At 33.2% G+C, this 18,347-nt stretch overlaps 1 protein-coding gene across 1 annotated transcript in view; it reads left to right on the top strand.

Moving 5' to 3' along the window:
* The window catches only part of stg1 (stargazin-like protein), a 123,657-nt gene that overhangs the window by 47,307 nt on the left and 58,003 nt on the right, over nucleotides 1–18,347 (top strand). The window contains exons 2-3 of the mRNA XM_089637954.1: nucleotides 6,082–6,174; nucleotides 11,478–11,618. Coding sequence (XP_089494080.1) covers nucleotides 6,082–6,174; nucleotides 11,478–11,618 — 234 coding nt within the window. The remainder of the gene's footprint in view (nucleotides 1–6,081; nucleotides 6,175–11,477; nucleotides 11,619–18,347) is intronic.

The raw sequence follows: 18,347 nt of genomic DNA, 5'->3' as shown, positions 1-18,347 counted from the left end.
GTTTGTCAATTCTGGATACGCTAACCCCCAGATTTCTACCCACCCCTCATACATTTTTCCTTCCCAGATCTTCCTCTCCTTTCTTTACTAAAAAAAACCCCTCCACATAGCATCCCCAAAGATAAGATAGGCTCAGGGAAAAAAATCATCAAGGCCTCCTGTGTGGAGCTAATGTACAAAAAAACCTTATATTAAATATTCAGAAATTCGATGATAAATTAAATGTTTATATAACAGCTAAACAACCTTGTTTTGCTGTATATATTTAAAAAATAACTAATTTCTATGAAAAATAATATGTTATTTTCGTTAAATATCAGTTGTGGGGATTTTACATGCATGGTTGTTAATCAATTGAACATGAAGAACTTAACAATATATTTACGGAGTTAATGACGTCAAAAAATGTCATTCTCCTGTTTGTATGAGGTATCTAACCTAAAAATTTACAGATGAGAATATAATAACTCGTTTTCTGAAGAATTAAATACTCGTAGATTTTCTAAAGTACACATAAAGGTGAAAGAGTTTATGAACCCGTTAGAGGTTAAAAAATCGATTCAACATAACCAGTTTAATTTCTGCACAAACCGTCAAAACATGGTTCCTTGCAAGCAATGTCTGGGCTCATAGAAGCAATCACACGTTTAATGAAAGGTTTCTCCGTTGTAGCAATACACAGATAATCACGACGGGATAGTATAGATTTCCATTTGAACTGAAAAAGGCAGCAAAAATTCGCTTTGACGCCAGCGACGCCATCATTAGTTTTTCCAGCTTTGAGCGGGATTTCCCCCCGGACGAAGACTGTGGCGCCTCTATCAGTGAATGCATTTAATTAAAACACGTCCGCACTGCCATCTGTCCGTGTATGTAAGTAGCACTGCAAGCTTTGATCCTCTGAGCTCGAGCGAAGTGGAAACTTTTGATCGAACATGACATCATGTCGGATATACCGATGTGTATATGTGTTGTTTCATAATATCATTTCATGTGGGGACATCCCGTCAAAGAAGAAGTGAAAGATGGGAAGATGATTGAGTCAAAGGAATGATTACTTATTCCTTTTGATGGGATATGGCACATGCGGTATGAAATGTGTCACACACATTCAAGGAATAACCTACAATATTGAGATCAGTTTCATTTTTTTGTGATACGAGTTTGTTAACATTGTTTGATATTTGAATGATTTTTTAAAGCCTTTTTTGTAAATTAAAAATGTGAAAAAATAAAATTCTCTAAAAACAGGGAATTGGGGAACTGCATGAAGCCATTTGGTTCTACATTTAAATGATTAATATTAATTTATAATTATTATTATTAATCTACATTCATCAGAAAAAAATATGGCGTTTGTCAACAGAGTAGTACCTAACACGTCTTATTTAGTCAGTGCGAATGTGGCAGCTTTCTATGCTTTTTTGTTATTTTTGAAATTCTAATAATATAATTATTTTATAATAAATATATAAAATACATAAATAAACTGTTGTAAACATTTGCATTTGATTTATAAGTTTTTTTAAATACTCTTATCTCATTTATTTCAGATCTCTCATAATGTTTTTGTTGTTTTTTCAATTTGCTTTGTTTTTCGACTACTATACAATTATTTTGGCTTAATTGCAGACTTTCTCAAAGGAATAACAGTTTAAACCGTAGTTAACGGCTCTTCTTCCTCTCCACACCAAATCAATGCGGGGGTGCCACAGGGAACTGTGCTGTCGCCGACGCTGTTTTTGCTGCACACCAACGATCTCGACGAATTTTCAACAATTCATAGCTATGCCATTCACGAGGATTATTTTTTGGCAAACCTCCTTCCACTCTTGATGTCCGTACAGCTCGGGAAGTTTTGAGACATAAAGTTGACCACCACCTCCAAAAGGTTCGTGTCTGGGATAAAGCCAACATGGCCAGTTTCAACGTCTCAAAAACCCAAGCTTGTCTGATTTGGGTAAAGAGGGAGATCAATGACTTTGTGGTACAATTTGATGGAAGCACCCTCTCCAATAAAGACTCCATTGAAATGCTTGGACTAAGTATATCAGGCCGGCTTAAGTATCGGGCTCTAACACCCGTTCATACTTAATGTTGGCTTCATGAGAACGGGAAGCTTCTTCGACTATTTTTTGGTAAAACGTCTTGTATGTGAAGTTACCGGCATCTGTTTTCCTGCTTCATATAATCCAAGCCTCTTCAAGACCCGCATTAATAAATCACTCCATACAGCCCCTTTCTTTACCCGCCTCAAAACGCTGCTCAACCCGGTGGCCTTTAAACTGTACAGTCAGGGTCCATAAAGGAGAAAACTATTCCAATTAAAAAATATTATCTAATACTAATACTATTTAAATTTTAATACAAACATCATCTTAGGCCGTAGCGACTTTTGTACTAGTGTTAATGTATGGAATATTTAACAATTTTCTTCAATTTATGTGTTATAATGTTTAATCCCAAAAAGGGGAAACGAAATATAAATAAATAAAAAACTCAGTAATTTGCTTCACTGCTGTAACTGAATTGCGGCAAACAGTAAAATATGTATACATATTAAATTATTGTAGATTTCACCAAAACAGTAATAAATCACAAAACTTTTGACTTATTTCATAAAAGAACGCTGGTAGAGAGAACAAAATTATTCAACGAAAAATAAACATGTAACATGTTTATTAAAAATATATTTAATATCATGTACAAAGTTAATACGTGGTTACCGTGTGTTTAAAGAAAAAAAATCAATAAAAATTAACCATTTCTTATTTTTTTCTTTTAAGACAATCTCATTTTCCAGAAAGTCTGCTAACCTGAAAAACAATCTGTTAAATTGACGTGCGGTAAATTCATGGATATTCTAGCTATTTCTTTGCAGACAATGCTAACACACGTTCAAGTTAAGATGACCGGAATTTGAAAAATAAATGCCCTCATATTTCAAACATGGCATAATTAGCTAACTGTATTTTCGCACAACCCAGTGTTAAGTAAAATAAAGAATATTTTATCTGGCTACAAAGGATGGCAATACGCAAGACCCCAGATTTATCGCAGCTACCGGGCGTTCCATGTATACAGCTATAATCTGTTATTCAAGCCGATAGACATGTCAATAACTCCCACCCTCTTACATCGCCTGCCGCCCTGTCACGAATCTTGTTGATTTTTCAAACAAGGGTATAAGAAACGTGATGCACCCGTACACTTGAAGAGATAGCGAAATGTGTCGAATAAGGTAGACTTAACCTTATTTAGAGACAAAATTCATGTTAAAAATTCTATCATGTTTTGATAATTAAATTTAATGTTACTAGTTTTTTTGCCCGTCTTACCCGTGAATTATTAAACACGTAACAGCGGACGGCATTTGGGATTTTTATAGAATTTATGAACAAATCGATCGCTTAGGCTTAGAGACTCAGAGTGTAAATTATTATGTTTAATCATTAAGTCTAGTATCAAGTTTAGTAGGTTTTTTTTATTTAGGTTATTTATGTGAAAAAAATCTTTAAAAAAAATAAAAAAATAAACCTTCCTGTCAGTTAAATCAAAACCACCGTGCATTATTCCACTTTCACTCGCCAGCAATGTAAACATTTTACATTTTAGTTTATTTCAATTCGGTTCCGATACAATTTTAGAACCAACCTTATAGAAAAATTTACAGAAGATTACATATTTACTATTATGATGAATCAAATCTATGGTAAAAAATCCCATTCCAACACGTTTCAATTCTTGCACACAAATGCTACTGTTGATCTTTCCATTTTTTAGAAGTCAGTCAACGCATCATTAGCGTACAACAGGCAATATGTTTTCAGATTGTTTATTTTTGCACCTATTCACACACCTTTCAATTCTAACGAGAGCTACACACGAGGGACTGTACATCTTCAAAGATCAGACCAATCTAACTAAAAAATATCTACTTATTAAAATTCGTGGCACAAAGGACTCTTTGATAAAACGGTTTTTTCTACCGTAATCCTATGTTTAATTTTACAAAAACTCCAGATTTTTCAACCGTCTGCAAAGCAAGACTTTCCAGACAAGTCTTTTTTTCATTTGAATAATGTATTCTGGAACAAAACCCATTTAATTAACCCGCTCAAATCTGCTCCCTTTTCCACCTGCAGTTTAATTAAATATTCAAAACGAAGAAGCTTAATAATTAAAAAAATAAAATATTCCAACTTGGAATTTAACGAATGAATAAAGAGAATTTTCGTACCGGTAAAACGATGATGAAATTTTCCACTTACCGTTCTTCTTGAACTTAATTGTTTTCAACGTAAAATTTTAATTGTTTCGAACAGAGCTAATGGAAGATTGGCCAAATTGAAGTTACATTTAGAATTTTAAGTAAAATTTATGATTTCCATTAGAGTTTATCACAATTTTATTGGGTCTAATTAAATGTTGAAATTTTTGAACTCCATTTAACAACTTTGAACAGGGGGCAATCAAAGTGTACGAATTTGATGGTATTATGGGGAAATACGCTGTCATTATGGTGGTACATTTAACTCGAAACTAACGCAAACGTAGAAAGGATGCGAAAGAAGAAATTTTGTCTTTCTATTAGCTGTCTTGATTTCCAACATAATTTACACTGAAGTAATCTGTATACTCCGCTATGGGTCGTGCTATATCCATTACCCAAAATTAAGAGGGTTATACGTTAGTTTTTTTTAAATATATTTACTAGACAGTTGAAATAAACCTCATACGTATTTATTAAAAATAGCCTTTAGTACTTAACATTCGATAGTTAACTATATTTGTGCAAATATATTTGTTCAATAATTAGATAAATATAACGCAAAATTTATAAGGTTATTAATTAATTTAAAAAAATATATAGATTAATACATTCACACTAAAGCTACAATCAATGTTAGAGTGGTAAATACTTTCAATATCGCCCCGGTGAAATAGATGTTAATATATTCACACTAAAGCTACAATCAATTTTAGAGTGGTAAATACTTTCAATATCGCCCCGGTAAAATAGGTGTTAATACATTCACACTAAAGCTACAATCAATGTTATAGTCATAAATACTTTCAATATCTCCCCGGTGAAATAGATGTTAATACATTCACACTAAAGCTACAATCAATTTTAGAGTGGTAAATACTTTCAATATCGCCCCGGTGAAATAGATGTTAATACATTCACACTAAAGCTACAATCAATTTTAGAGTGGTAAATACTTTCAATATAGCCCCGGTGAAATAGGTGTTAATACATTCACACTAAAGCTACAATTAATGTTAGAGTCGTAAATACTTTCAATATCTCCCCGGTGAAATAGATGTTAATACATTCACACTAAAGCTACAGTCAATTTTAGGGTGGTAAATACGTTCAATATCGCCCTGGTGAACCACCAATATCGTTCAATATCGCCACCATTCAGAATCAAAACTTTTCTTGAAATGGTTTTAGCTGTGTTTGGTGACCAGATCTGAATGGCCAGGTACTTTTTTAAATTCGTTTTCCCAGTCTCCCATCCTCACTACCTTCATCCTCACAAAAAATAAGAACGCAGTAATCTCATTGGCTCCAGGTTGGGAGCAGTTGGGTCTCTTGTGCGGTACTAACACAAAAATATATATATCTAAGAAAAAAATGTCCTGAAAAATTGCTAGGATAACTGTCAAGAATATTTATACAATCGAACATAGTGTAATAATACGTTTGCTTGTATTGACTCATTCAATCATTATTTTAGAAAAGCAAATTTCTAGCCCTGAGTTTTTTCCATTGTAAGTGCTGCCGTTGAAGGCTTGGATAGTGAGGTTTGTTGGAAGAAATTTAAACAATTGTTTACGTCGGTAATTTTTCAAATCCATTTACAATTTTAAGCCCTGGCGCTGGCTATGTCTATGGCTATGCATATATATACACATATTAATTGCATTTATTTTATCCATTTTTTAGTGTTCATAAAACAGCTACACTATAAAAAATATATATCTTATGATTGATTGATGAATGTATGATGCAAACGGTAGAACTTTCAGTGATTTTCATTTATCTAACATTGGTGTTGGTGTTATTTACAGCTGGAGACATTCATTTTGAGTGCAGCAAGATCGATTATTTCCCCAAAGAGGAGTACGCCCCGGACCCCAACGACTCCACAATGGCCATACCATGTAAGTAGAACAGATTCAATCATTTTTTATTTTGTAATGTATTTATTTTTAATCTTTGGAGAAAAAGCGACGGGGTACAGATTTTCCGGCCACGTTAGAGTTTAAATATAAGTGCATTAAACAAACTACAATTATTCTCGAAAAACAACTATCTTGTTCTAATTATAGTAGCTAAAAAATATCTTGAAGACATTTTGAAACCATAACCTCTGAGCCCAGAAAATAAATCTTTACTCTGGACTAAAGTAGTCCAAGGAAGAGGTTCTATGTAAGTCATCCACGATCATCACTTCCTTCTTACTCGTCTAGTATGAAAACGCAAAAGACAAAAGATACTGGAACGATGATGGCACCTTTAAATTTCCCGGGGCCACCACAGTACAGAGTTGTTTTTATTACAAAATCAAAAAATTGTCACAGAAAAGTGTCTGTCTCATTTCATCTGAAATATATTTGTTGGTTTTTCGGTGATCCAAACGGCCTCAAATATTCAAATACTCTAACATTCCAAATTGATAAAAACTTCCACCAAAACACATAAAAAACTAAACTGAACACTTAGAAACAAAAAAACCATAATATTTCGTTGACCATAAATAGCACAGAAAAAGTGATGTTATTATTTTTTCTGCGAAGATTGAATGTACGAATAAACAAAGGCCATTGGCTCGATCCAAATGCTCCAGTCGACGGTTTCCTCTATGAATTATGATGGGCCAGTTTTTCAAGTGTTCACAATGCCTCTTCATAAATAGGAGGCAAGATGGTAAATAATGACCAGTCATGCGATTCGAGTGGACGCTTAGGGGCTAGTTTTTCAATTTGCTTTTGCATTTCGGAGAAAGTTATAGAGCTAAAGCTGAAAGATGCGAGGGAGGAAAGGAAAAGTGAAAAAAATGGTTAAGAAGTAGCAGGCATTTTAGATCTGGCTATTAAACTTAGCTAAAACATTGTCATCACTTTCCACTGCAACATCTCTGCAAAGGAACACACAATTTCAACACAATTACGACGTAGTTAGTTCCGAATGAAACGAACAAATAAGTTCTAAAAACAAGGTTATATAAAAATAACACCACAAACTTGCTTCCATGATACTCCAAATCCTTCTTCTTTGTCCAAAATAAAAACATTCGTATTTTCTTGCGATATTATGTTCCATTGTTTGAATAGTTTCTAGTTAATGATTATGAATAGTGGAAATTAGTTAGGTACTAGATAAATCACATGCCGATCCTTGCTATATAGGAACTGTCAGAAAATAGGTACCAAATTAATGTAATTATACGCTACGAGGCTTTTAGAGTGCTGGCCGCCTTTATGAAATGCCTCCTTTCCTTTCTCTTGTAGTCTCCTACGAGTTTCGCATTTCCAAATTGCATGAGGATGCGGTTGTGGTATTGGCCTCCACTTCATTCAGCCAAGGGTGAGACTCCGAATACACCTTTGTCCTGTAGGCCAATTATCAAGAATCCTCTTTAGTAGTCCTTTTCTCTCTACTCGCTCTTGATCCTCTGAACCAGTCTCTTTTTTACGGGGTACTTAAGTATGAAACTTTTTAATTTGTTTGATTAGATACAACATTACAGGTACACTTCATTTATATATAAAAATTGTTGAAATCTTTTTGTTAATGCCATGACTGAAATATTCTATTTAGTATATTCCTCCCGACAACTGGCTAGGATTCAGCACTGGAGTCATTAGCGTAGCTTAGCACTGTTCTGATGTGTATTTTATAGAGATTGGATTTGGTCGATCTCGCGAAGAGTCTCACTTTGAAATGTCTTTGGGAACCATCTGATAGCCTAGGTGGTACTTGTTCTAATAACTAAGTCATTTTCAGCGAAACAAGAGTTTTACACATAAATAGGAATATGTACTTTCTCATTTAATTTGAATACTTTGTGATAGTTTGGGCTTTAAAACAGTCTCTTTTTTGCAAAACAATAACACATTGTTTATTGTGTTGATGCTTTTATGGTAAACCACATTGCAAACCATAATCTTCACGCAAAGAAAAACAATTTGCAATTATAATAATTTCTTACCCAAAAATGTTCACTGGAAACTAGTAAAAATATATTCGCCGCCCTTAGAAAAAACTAACACTGAAATTTAGCGAAACTTGCTTAAAATATTTATATATTTTGGTAATTTGAATATCTAGCGCGAGTCCCAACTCAGGATGCTCGGGTTTCGCTACGCTACTGATAAGTTTTAACATACATGTGTTGGATTGAAACAGGTTTATACATTATGTATATCGACTTATTAGACTTACTATTAAACACACGTCAAGTATGTTACTTTTTCAGTGTTTAAATTACTTTAAAGTTATGCACTGAAAATATAGATTTGATTTAAGTCACCAAAAATTAATGCATTCAGTTGTTTTTTTTTTTTTTTTATAGTGAATACCTCACAAGAGTCCCAACTGCTCCCGTCTGGAGCCAGTGAGACTATGGCATCCCCAATTGGGGGATGTTGTGAGGCTGAAGGTAAGTGGGGAAGGGAAAGAGGAAGGTAGGGAAGTTGTAAAATCAAAAAAGGGTATTTCACATTTTGTTAAACATTTGATCATCATAGTATCTTTATAGATGAAATATTTTTTCTTAACACCAATATATTTTATACACAAGTTCATATTATGCTTTTCAGGAAAACATAATTCATATGGTGGTGTTCAAATTTCAAAAAAATATGCACATGTTTATAAATTCATTTATGACTATGGTGATTACGTTGTATTTTGTATAACGACTTTAGTGATTACGTCGTAACTTGTATTACAACTTTGGTGATGACGTTGTATCTTGTATTACGACTTTTCCAAATATATATGGGGCGTCTCGAAACGGGCGGTCCGTTTTAATTGATTTCCGTTTATTAACAAATGGATTGCAATCTTTAGAGTACAAATTTGTGTCATTTTTGTTTTCGAGTTCAACAGCTCGGCTGTGGAAAGATTTGCCGGCCTGTGTATGTCTCTCCAAGACCCATGTTCGCTCCTTCTTTTCTGCTCAAAACGACTCTCCACATAGCATCCACGAAGATGACATATTCCCTCCGGGAAAATATTTTCCTCAGGCCCCCCTGCACCGGATGCGGTAATGATTATCACGTATCCCGCGTCATATAAAAAACTGCAGTTAAAGTAATGCACAAATATTAGTAACACTTTAATAATATTACAGATTTGTAATATGCGTAATGTATTTCTGATATTTTTGTTTTTTAGTTTTAACGACGCGACGACCAATGAAAAAATGTGTTCAAAAAAACACGGTAAAGATAATACCAACTTTATTTGAAAATCCTGCCTAAGTCGCTTTTCAAAGTCTTCGCGGCATTTTTTTCTGAAAATAAAAGCATTTTTGCCTCATTCCCATTTCCTGTAAGCGGCCGTTGTGGCGGCGAAGGCTGTATTCTGTAGGCCGAAGGCTCCATCGTAGCGTGTCCCCTGCTCTCTCCCAACCGGACAAAAAGATGCCTGACAAAAATCGCAGAAAAATTAACGACCTAGGGAGTGACTTATGACCTGAAACTGGCTAAGACGTGACTTCTATCCTTTATGAGGATAAGACATCAGAAATAAGATATTTATTTAGTAAGTCGAGTTGTAAAATGTGTTGACCGGTGTAGGGAGTGTGGCGATAGCCGGGTGGGCGGTACGAAGCTTTGTGCTGGTAATGGTAATAAGAACTGGAATCACTGATGGGGAGAATAACGATCATTGTTGTAATTTTATTTATTTAAACGTTGAAGCATGAAGGAATAATGGGAATAAAAATACATTTTTTACATTTAAAAAAAAAATGTGTACCTATGTATTATTTTTTTAAAACTCTATTTTATTACTAACAATAGACTAGACCTAAACTATATTGTTATAACTTATGGCTAACAGATTGCATTCACCGGTTCGTCGATCATTAATACAAAACTATGATATAATGCGTTTGACCAATGAGCATGATACTGAGTTAAAATTAACTTGGGAGGATTTACGTAATTGAATTGGATTTATTCTTAATTCATAAATGAATAAATAAATTATGAAAACAATTATTTTCTTCTGAGAATCAGCGAATGGTCTCTTACGCCGAATATATCTATTTACCAATCTTGAACTGTGTAATTAATCGCAATATTTTTTTTCAAATAATACCAATTCCATGACTTTTGGTGTGTATTTTGACAACTATACAAAAAGATGTTTAAACAAAAAATGATAAATAAAGTTGCTAGAAACTCTTTTCTTAGCAAAAAAGTATTCTTTATTCCAATCTAAAATTTCTAAAATATGTTTTTGTAATATCCAACTTAAATAACTACCTACACAGGCAAATGAGATAGCTTTTAGTTGTATACGACGTTTTGTTTCAACGCTACTGAGTATTTTAATATTTGTGTTGTTTGACACCCTCTTAAGTAAGAGAGGAAACCTAAATAAAAAATTAAGTTAGATAATTTTTAATATACTTACTGAATATTTTACGATGGACGTTGTGGACTCAATTTCTTATAATATTCTTTTAATTCCAAAGTTCGTTCGTTGTTACAATCTAACTAAACCTTTAAACAAAGTGAACTTCAAAATAAATATTTTTAAATCGCGCTTTAGAAAAGCTTTAGCTAAGTAAAGTGAAACTTAAAAAAGTAATTTTTTGTTACGAAGTAGAATTTTTTACATCTTTTCAGTGATTGCAATGAAGTGAGACAATTGGCGCCGACAGAACTAACTTTTTAAATCGGATAGTCATTTATTATTTAGTGAACTTAATAATTAAGTTGTTAAGTTTATAAATATCATAATAAAGTAGATTACGATTTCTTCAAAAAGTTTTTTTTAGGTTTTCTTCTGAGAAAATAAATTCGGTTGAGTAAGAGCAGAGGAATATTCAAAAAATCCACGTCGCAAAACAAAATCAAAGTCTTTTAGAAATATTAGTTTTTGCAAAATATGGTAATTAAAATAAAATACATTATAAAGAACACTAAATAATATGACTATTTTATTATTTAAAATCGCCAAAAACTGAAGAAGGGTAGAAAATTTCGTGATTTAATTTTTTAAATTTTTTGCTAATGTTGCGTTCGGCACTCGAGGTCGAAAACTTGGATTAATCACTAGGCCAACATCATAAACAACAAAAAATCAGAACTACGAGAACTGATGCATGGTCTGATTTACATGGTTACTGGACTAGAAGGTTATAAGGGTACATTCTTGATTTATATTTTTCCATTAAGATTTGTTGAGAGAATAAATAGTTTATTTACCTAAATATTTTTTTCAGATGCAGTCACTAAGTCATCAGTTTTCCTTCTACTCGCCACAGCAGTTCTGTTCGCCGGATACGTGTCCTGCGCCATAGGACACTGCACGAAGCACCGGAGGATATACACCTTCACTTCTGGGGTCCTGTTCATTGTATCAGGTGGGTCAATTTAACTATATTCTATTATTTGTTTATGCCCTGTTCCATTTTATCAGAGATTACTGATAGCCAACATTAATATTTTTCTCTGCCTATTTCCAAACTCATTTCAAATAACACTCAAACGACACACGCACTACATAATATTCTCTTTTTTAGGATAGAATAGTTCAATCATAAAAAAACAAAAAAATGTATTCAACTGATATTATATGCAATTTTTAAAAAGATCCCCAAATTTAACTAACTAACTGACTACTGGTTTTCACTCGTAACAACAGAAAAATGTAAAGTTTTAATTAGAAAAAATGTTTGTTGTCGAAATATGTATTACCTGATTTACATTCGTATTTATCGCATGTCAACTTTTTAAATATTTTAATGTTTATTCTCTTTAACGTTAATCTTTAAAACGCTCTTGCTGGTTATCAGAGCAATCTTTCTTATAATTACGTTTATTGCTTCGTTCAGAGGAGGCGGATTTACCCGCGGATATTGGCATCGGTTCAAAGACCGCGGACTCATTACATCGTTCTGCTCAGCCCGGAGCTGGGTCTTAGTTCAGTTGAAATATGGAGGGAAAGGAATGCTTGTGGCTTCTCTACAAAATGCTCGATTAATCCATCTGGACGAGTCCATGCGTCAACTGAAGATACCCATGCAAGGCTATGTACAAAACTCAAGGCTCGCAAATTTCACATAGCGGACCGCAAACTTGAAGGAATCCGCTCTGATAGGGTTGTTTTAAATATGGCTTAAATCCATAGACATATGAATATTAGTAGACCTGCCCTAAGTGATTAAAAGCGTATTATTCCCCACTCCCCATACCGGTTCCATTGGAGCCGGCTGGGCTCGCGTATGGCTTCCCGTGAATCTTGAGAATGTGACGTCATCATTCTTGTTCGAACTAGCGTCGAGCTATGGTCGAGGCATTTTATGAAATAACACGGCAAAATAGTGGCTTGTGATATGAAAACTTGTAAAAATATATGTGAAAAAGAAAATAAACACAATTGTCGTATTACATTCCATATGTAAGCATCATTTTAAGCTTATTCACGTCGTATAATATGAATCAGTTGTAGAAACATATACTATCACATCGAGCCAACATTGGTCGAATGTAGCGATTCTCAAGTGTGCGCATCGTTGTTACTGGGAAGTAAATTATGAATACTTATAAAAGTGTCTTAACTAAATACGTAAACAAAATATTCGACTCTGAAAATAGAAGAAATTTTTTTTGCCGAATTTGGACTTCGCAAATTTGTTCATAACGTGGCGAGTAATTTGCGCTCCCATGTAAAAATGTCTTTTCATTCAAAAGCAGATTTTACTTTTAAGAACTAAATGGTGATATTAAAATGCGAGATGCCTATATACTGTCAGATTGATTTATTGACGAATCACAGTCAGCTTTACCCCCTTCGTTCTTCAACAGTTGATTTTACCCCTCACCTTTAATTTCTAGTCTATATATTCTTATGTCTGTGCTTAAATCACTTAAATAAAATGCTGAAAGATTATCACTTAGGTACCTGTTTATTGAAAATATATACCATAAATTTCCTTGTGATTGAATTTTAATCATATTTGGTTGTATTTCATTTCATCAAACCAGAAGTAAGGGAAATAATGACCTTTACGTTCCAACAAGCAACAGAGCGGCTTATCAAAAAATATTCTCATATCTCGGTCTAAAATATATAATAAAATCCCCTCTCAGCTGAAACTGGGTGAATTGTCATCCTTCGGTCCAAGAGTGACAAAATGGTTGTTGGATCTAGGCAGGACTGATTCTGAAATGATACTAAAAAATGTAATTTGATATCACGAACTCCTCTATGTATCTTTTTATGTATCTTCGTTTTAACATACTTATTTTAGCTAGTCTTAAATCCTGTATTCGTCTAGGATAACTTGAAACCAGTAAATTTGATTGTCCTGAAACGGGAACCCTTCCTATTTGGACAGTCAAAATCATAAAATGTAATCAATATTATAAAAAATAAATTGCCTCCGTGATCGAGGATTAAGGCTCTTGACTTCAAGTACCGATGTGCGCAAGTAAATTTTATTTGATTAATTGTGTTACTTCGCAATTCATTCATTAAAAATAACAAAAAAATATATATTTGCGGTACGTTCCTGGGTGAAATTTATTGAAACTTTGCTTGAATTCCCTATAGCCATGTTTGTTGATCAGATCTGAATATCCAGGCATTTCCCTACCTTCGTCTTTCCTTCCGCAATACCTTCAGCCTCACAAATTACCCCAATTAGGGATGCCATTGTCTCAATGACTATACAATTGGAAGCAGTTAGAACTCTTGTACGTAATACACATAAAAAACATAAATAATTCAATGACGCTGAGGGTCCAAAAAACACTCCCCCAGCCTTTTTAAACTATGATTCCCTTAGAAGCAACCATATACTTAGGACACATCGCCAACAAAGTCAAACATATCGGATTACGACGACATCAACATTATCGACAGGCACAGGCGAGTACTGAGTATAAAATCCAACCTGTTTAAGACGACAAAATACCTTAAAATAAAGTCACAATCTCACAAGTTCTCCTAGTGAGGTGTTCACGAAACATACAATATTATTCACATACAGTTTCACCTTCTCAAACCTACTTTACACACAACATATTATAGTTATAAGTTTGAAATATATCATGTACAAATATAAATAATAATGTGAAAACTGTAAATATTATATAGAAATAAATGAAAAAATAAAAAAAAACGACTCGTCACGACCGACGTAAGCGTAAGGAATAAGGGGTCTACAAAAGTACACAATGTGCGGCCCCAATGTTAGACGTACCTATGGTGGAATTTGCCCTAGCAGGTCTAGAAAATTGATCTTTTCACGGGGCTTATTTTACAAAAAATTAAGCAGTTAACAGGTAATTTTATAAAATAAAAATATTATAAGCAATAATTAGTCGCCTGAAATATCAATTCAAATTGAAAATATTTCCCGAGTAAAAATAATCATAAGGTGCGGGTTCAATTCCCGTCGGCGGTATTTATTTTTACTCGGGAGATATTTTCAATTAGAATTGATATTTCAGGCAACTAATTATTACATAAAATAATTTGTTATCCTTTTTGTTCTATGCATAGAACCTTGTCTTATAAACATTAGTTTATCATTAAAAAAATAAGCTAATTTTATACTTGAAAGATGGTTTCTAAAATTTACAAATCGTTTTGTGTAGAATATTATAATAGTAGGTTTTCATTAATCTTCAATATAAATTACTTACATCCGTGGGTATCGGTTTGAAAAAAGGGTATTGTATTATCGAATTCGTCGGAATTAATTAAAATGTGAGTGTCGAGTAAACCCCGTTATTAGAGTATTGTTTCGCTTTAATAGAAGATTTTGGCTCAACAGCCCGCTAGTAAAAGGGACTTTTTGCTTGGATTTATGCTGGTTTTTTAAATGGAATCGGCGCTAATTTTAAAGTGAGGGGACCAGATAGAAGAATTACATTCAACTTGGCTTTGGACTAATTTTATTTTATTTTCTTAGATATATATTTCTGTATATCTTTATATTTTCTTCTGCTTACTATTCGCTTTAATTTAAATGTATATTAATTCTTATTTAAACATATGTTCTTACTTGTATCCACGTATTTATACTCTCTATGGGATGTGTAGGAGTGCACTAACCTCCAGACATTCCTAAATAATGACAATTGATATAATTAATATCCAATCTATAATAATAGTATAGAAGTCATGAAGAAGTTGGCTATCGCGAGATAAAGAAATCACGAAGAAGTTGGATATCGGTAGATACAGAAGTCACGAAGAAGTTGAATATCAGTAAATAAAGAAGTCATTTAGAAGTTGGATATCAGTAGATATAGAAGTCATGAAGAAGTTGGATATGTCCCCACGTCTCGTGTCTGACTGGCCCTCTCGTAAGCAAACGTTACTTACTAAAAAAATCTCTTAGAAGAAAACGAAGAACGTAGACAACAAAGAAAATATATTTGAACTAACTGGTCACCATGGTGTTTCCCAGAGAGAGAGGCTCAGAGTTAGGCTCGCACTTATCTCTAAATAAAATACTGCTAAAATACGGCGAAAATACTGCTTCATTCACATTCATACATCGTTTCATATGTAATGTTTCATAAATAATTTAATAAAATCTCTGATCCCAAAGCCAAAGTAAGTATTCATTCTTTAAATGCGGGTTTCTATGAAGCATTGGTCCTCAAGCAACGTTTTAGTGGTAGATACTCTCGGTATCACCCCTGTGAAATATCAACATTCAGAATCAAAACGTTGCTTTAAAAAAGGCTTTTGAGTTATCTGACAGGCACTTTCTAACCTTCCATTTCCCCAACCCCTCGCAATACTTTCAGTCTCACAAGATAACTCAATTAAAGATGCGATAGTCCCACTGGCTCTTGACAGATTACAGCAGTTAGTGTTAGTGTGCAGTATTCATTTAAAAAGGCACGTTTGTAAATCATCGACATCTTTAGCAACAATTTGAATTGTTTATTTTCCGTTAAAAAAACATGCATATATTGCATATTCGCAAATAAAAATTGTAAATTTATCTTCCTTTTCTAAAAAGCATTAGGGTTGTTTGTTAGATTCTTCGCCCTTGCAATTTTCTCTACGCAAAAGCAATTTCGTTCTTAGCATCCCGATAATGTCGGCACAGTGGCGGGTATCTAGGACATCCAGCCTCCCAGAAACCCTCCCTCCCGCCTTACTTATCTTAATGACTCCCGCACAATTTCACCGAATTACCCCCACGCGCCCTTATTGTGCAAGTTTTTCGAAAGCCGCGGTATCACCTTGTTTTAAGGTGGATTACTTCCCCAAAGTAATCATTATTACTCATTGGTTCATTAAGACGTTTGTTCAGTAGTTGGAGAAAGTTTACATTTGTTTCGGGTTCAACACCTTCTGAATTAAACAATGGTGCCTACATTATAACAGAGAGAATATTTTCATGCCTACAACATCATACTTAGGTATTTATCTCGGGTTCTGGTAAAAATCAAGGATATTCGTTGTGACAGTGGCCTCAAACATTCATTTTAAATACGCCAAACAAATTAAGGGGCCTCAATATAGCACACCAGTTAACATTTTAACTAATTTTAGTTAATATTTGAAAACGGATGTGGGCTCATTTCTTTCCTCGTTTTCTGATTGTTCGGTTTCAATTTTAGAAATATATCAAAACTAGACTAGGGCTCATTATTATAATTTTTAAGAATTTATTTTTAGACTAGGAACCGTCGTGTTTAACCTACACAAGACATTTTACTTAACGCAAAAAAAAAAAAAAAATAGTCGAAAATATTACAATGTTATTAAACGAATTCTAATTGAAAACTTAACACAATTATTTTAAAGGTTCTTAAAAAAATTTAATATATGAGATACTTAAAAGTTATTTGTATTTTTATCAATTTATATTATGTTAGATCAATTTAACTCGGGTGGGTGTCAATGATTAATGATGTAGGTCTGCAGAAAATATCCAGTCACAAAAAACTTAATCTGAGATGAAAGCACTTTTGTCTAAAGATTGAATAATCAAATCTAAACAACACCTCGAATGCCTTTTCTTCAAAAATTTGTTAATCATGTGAAGATACAAATTTGTTATAACTTTAAAATAGATTTAAATGTAGATTTTTCGAGATATTAATGTTTTTTTCAGGACTTGCAATTCTGTACGATACATATTATAGACGGTAAGTTCTGCAATCAAATATCTGACGTAGCTATGTCAAATTTTGCAATATGCAATTAACAGCCAGAGTTACCAAAAATACTAAATGTATTTAATCATAAGCGCCGTGAACGTTTTCTACCGATTAGCTGAAGGTTAAAAGGTATTTTGATGAAATCAACCAGTTAACTCTGGTTGCTTTGTTTAAAAGTGTTTTGAAAGCCGTTGGCGATTTCTGAATATTTTTAAATGTTTTTATCGAGATAAACATATTATTTTTATTTTAGTAAAACATAAAGCTCATCTTATTTCCATCGGATAACAACAATATCTTATTTTTCCCAACATTGTGGACTGGCTGGTTTCTGCATACTACCGAAGGTGGGAAATCTTCCTAGTTAGACAGTCAAAAAAATTATTTATAATATATTGTATCTTGTTATCCGTTCTTAATAAAATAGTTAATACATTGTAAATTGTAAATTTTTTTGTAAATAAACATATTTAAAAAATCTGTTCGATGAATCAAAACTTGAAAAGATAAGCTTGTTCTGCTATATTTTGATGAAGAATATATTTTAATGAAGAAGATATTATGATGAAGGAGATATTTAGATGAAGAAGATATTTTGATGAAAGAGATATTTGATAAAGAAGATATTTTGATGAAGAAGATATTTTGATGAAGGAGATATTTTGATGAAGAAAATATTTTGAACTGAATTTATATTTCCGCTATGAAAAATGAAAACAATTTATTCTGTGGAAAAAAAATTGTCCTGAGAATATGATTTTAAGTGAACAAAAATTCAAACTGCAACCAAATTCAAAGTAAAACTTTTTATTTATAACAAGCCAGAAACCATCATCCATCACCAAGTTGAAAGAAGCACTTTGCCAATAAATTGACGCCAAGTTTCGGGTCTCGACAACAGAGCGCGCCTCCTTCGGGACATTATAACATTTACACCCAGACCTATTTATCATTCC

This window comes from Hesperophylax consimilis, chromosome 12 (genome assembly GCF_061612785.1).
Source record: "Hesperophylax consimilis isolate HC1 chromosome 12, BYU_Hcon_1.0, whole genome shotgun sequence".
NCBI lineage: Eukaryota > Metazoa > Arthropoda > Insecta > Trichoptera > Limnephilidae > Hesperophylax > Hesperophylax consimilis.
This window is presented reverse-complemented; position numbering and strand designations above follow the sequence as displayed.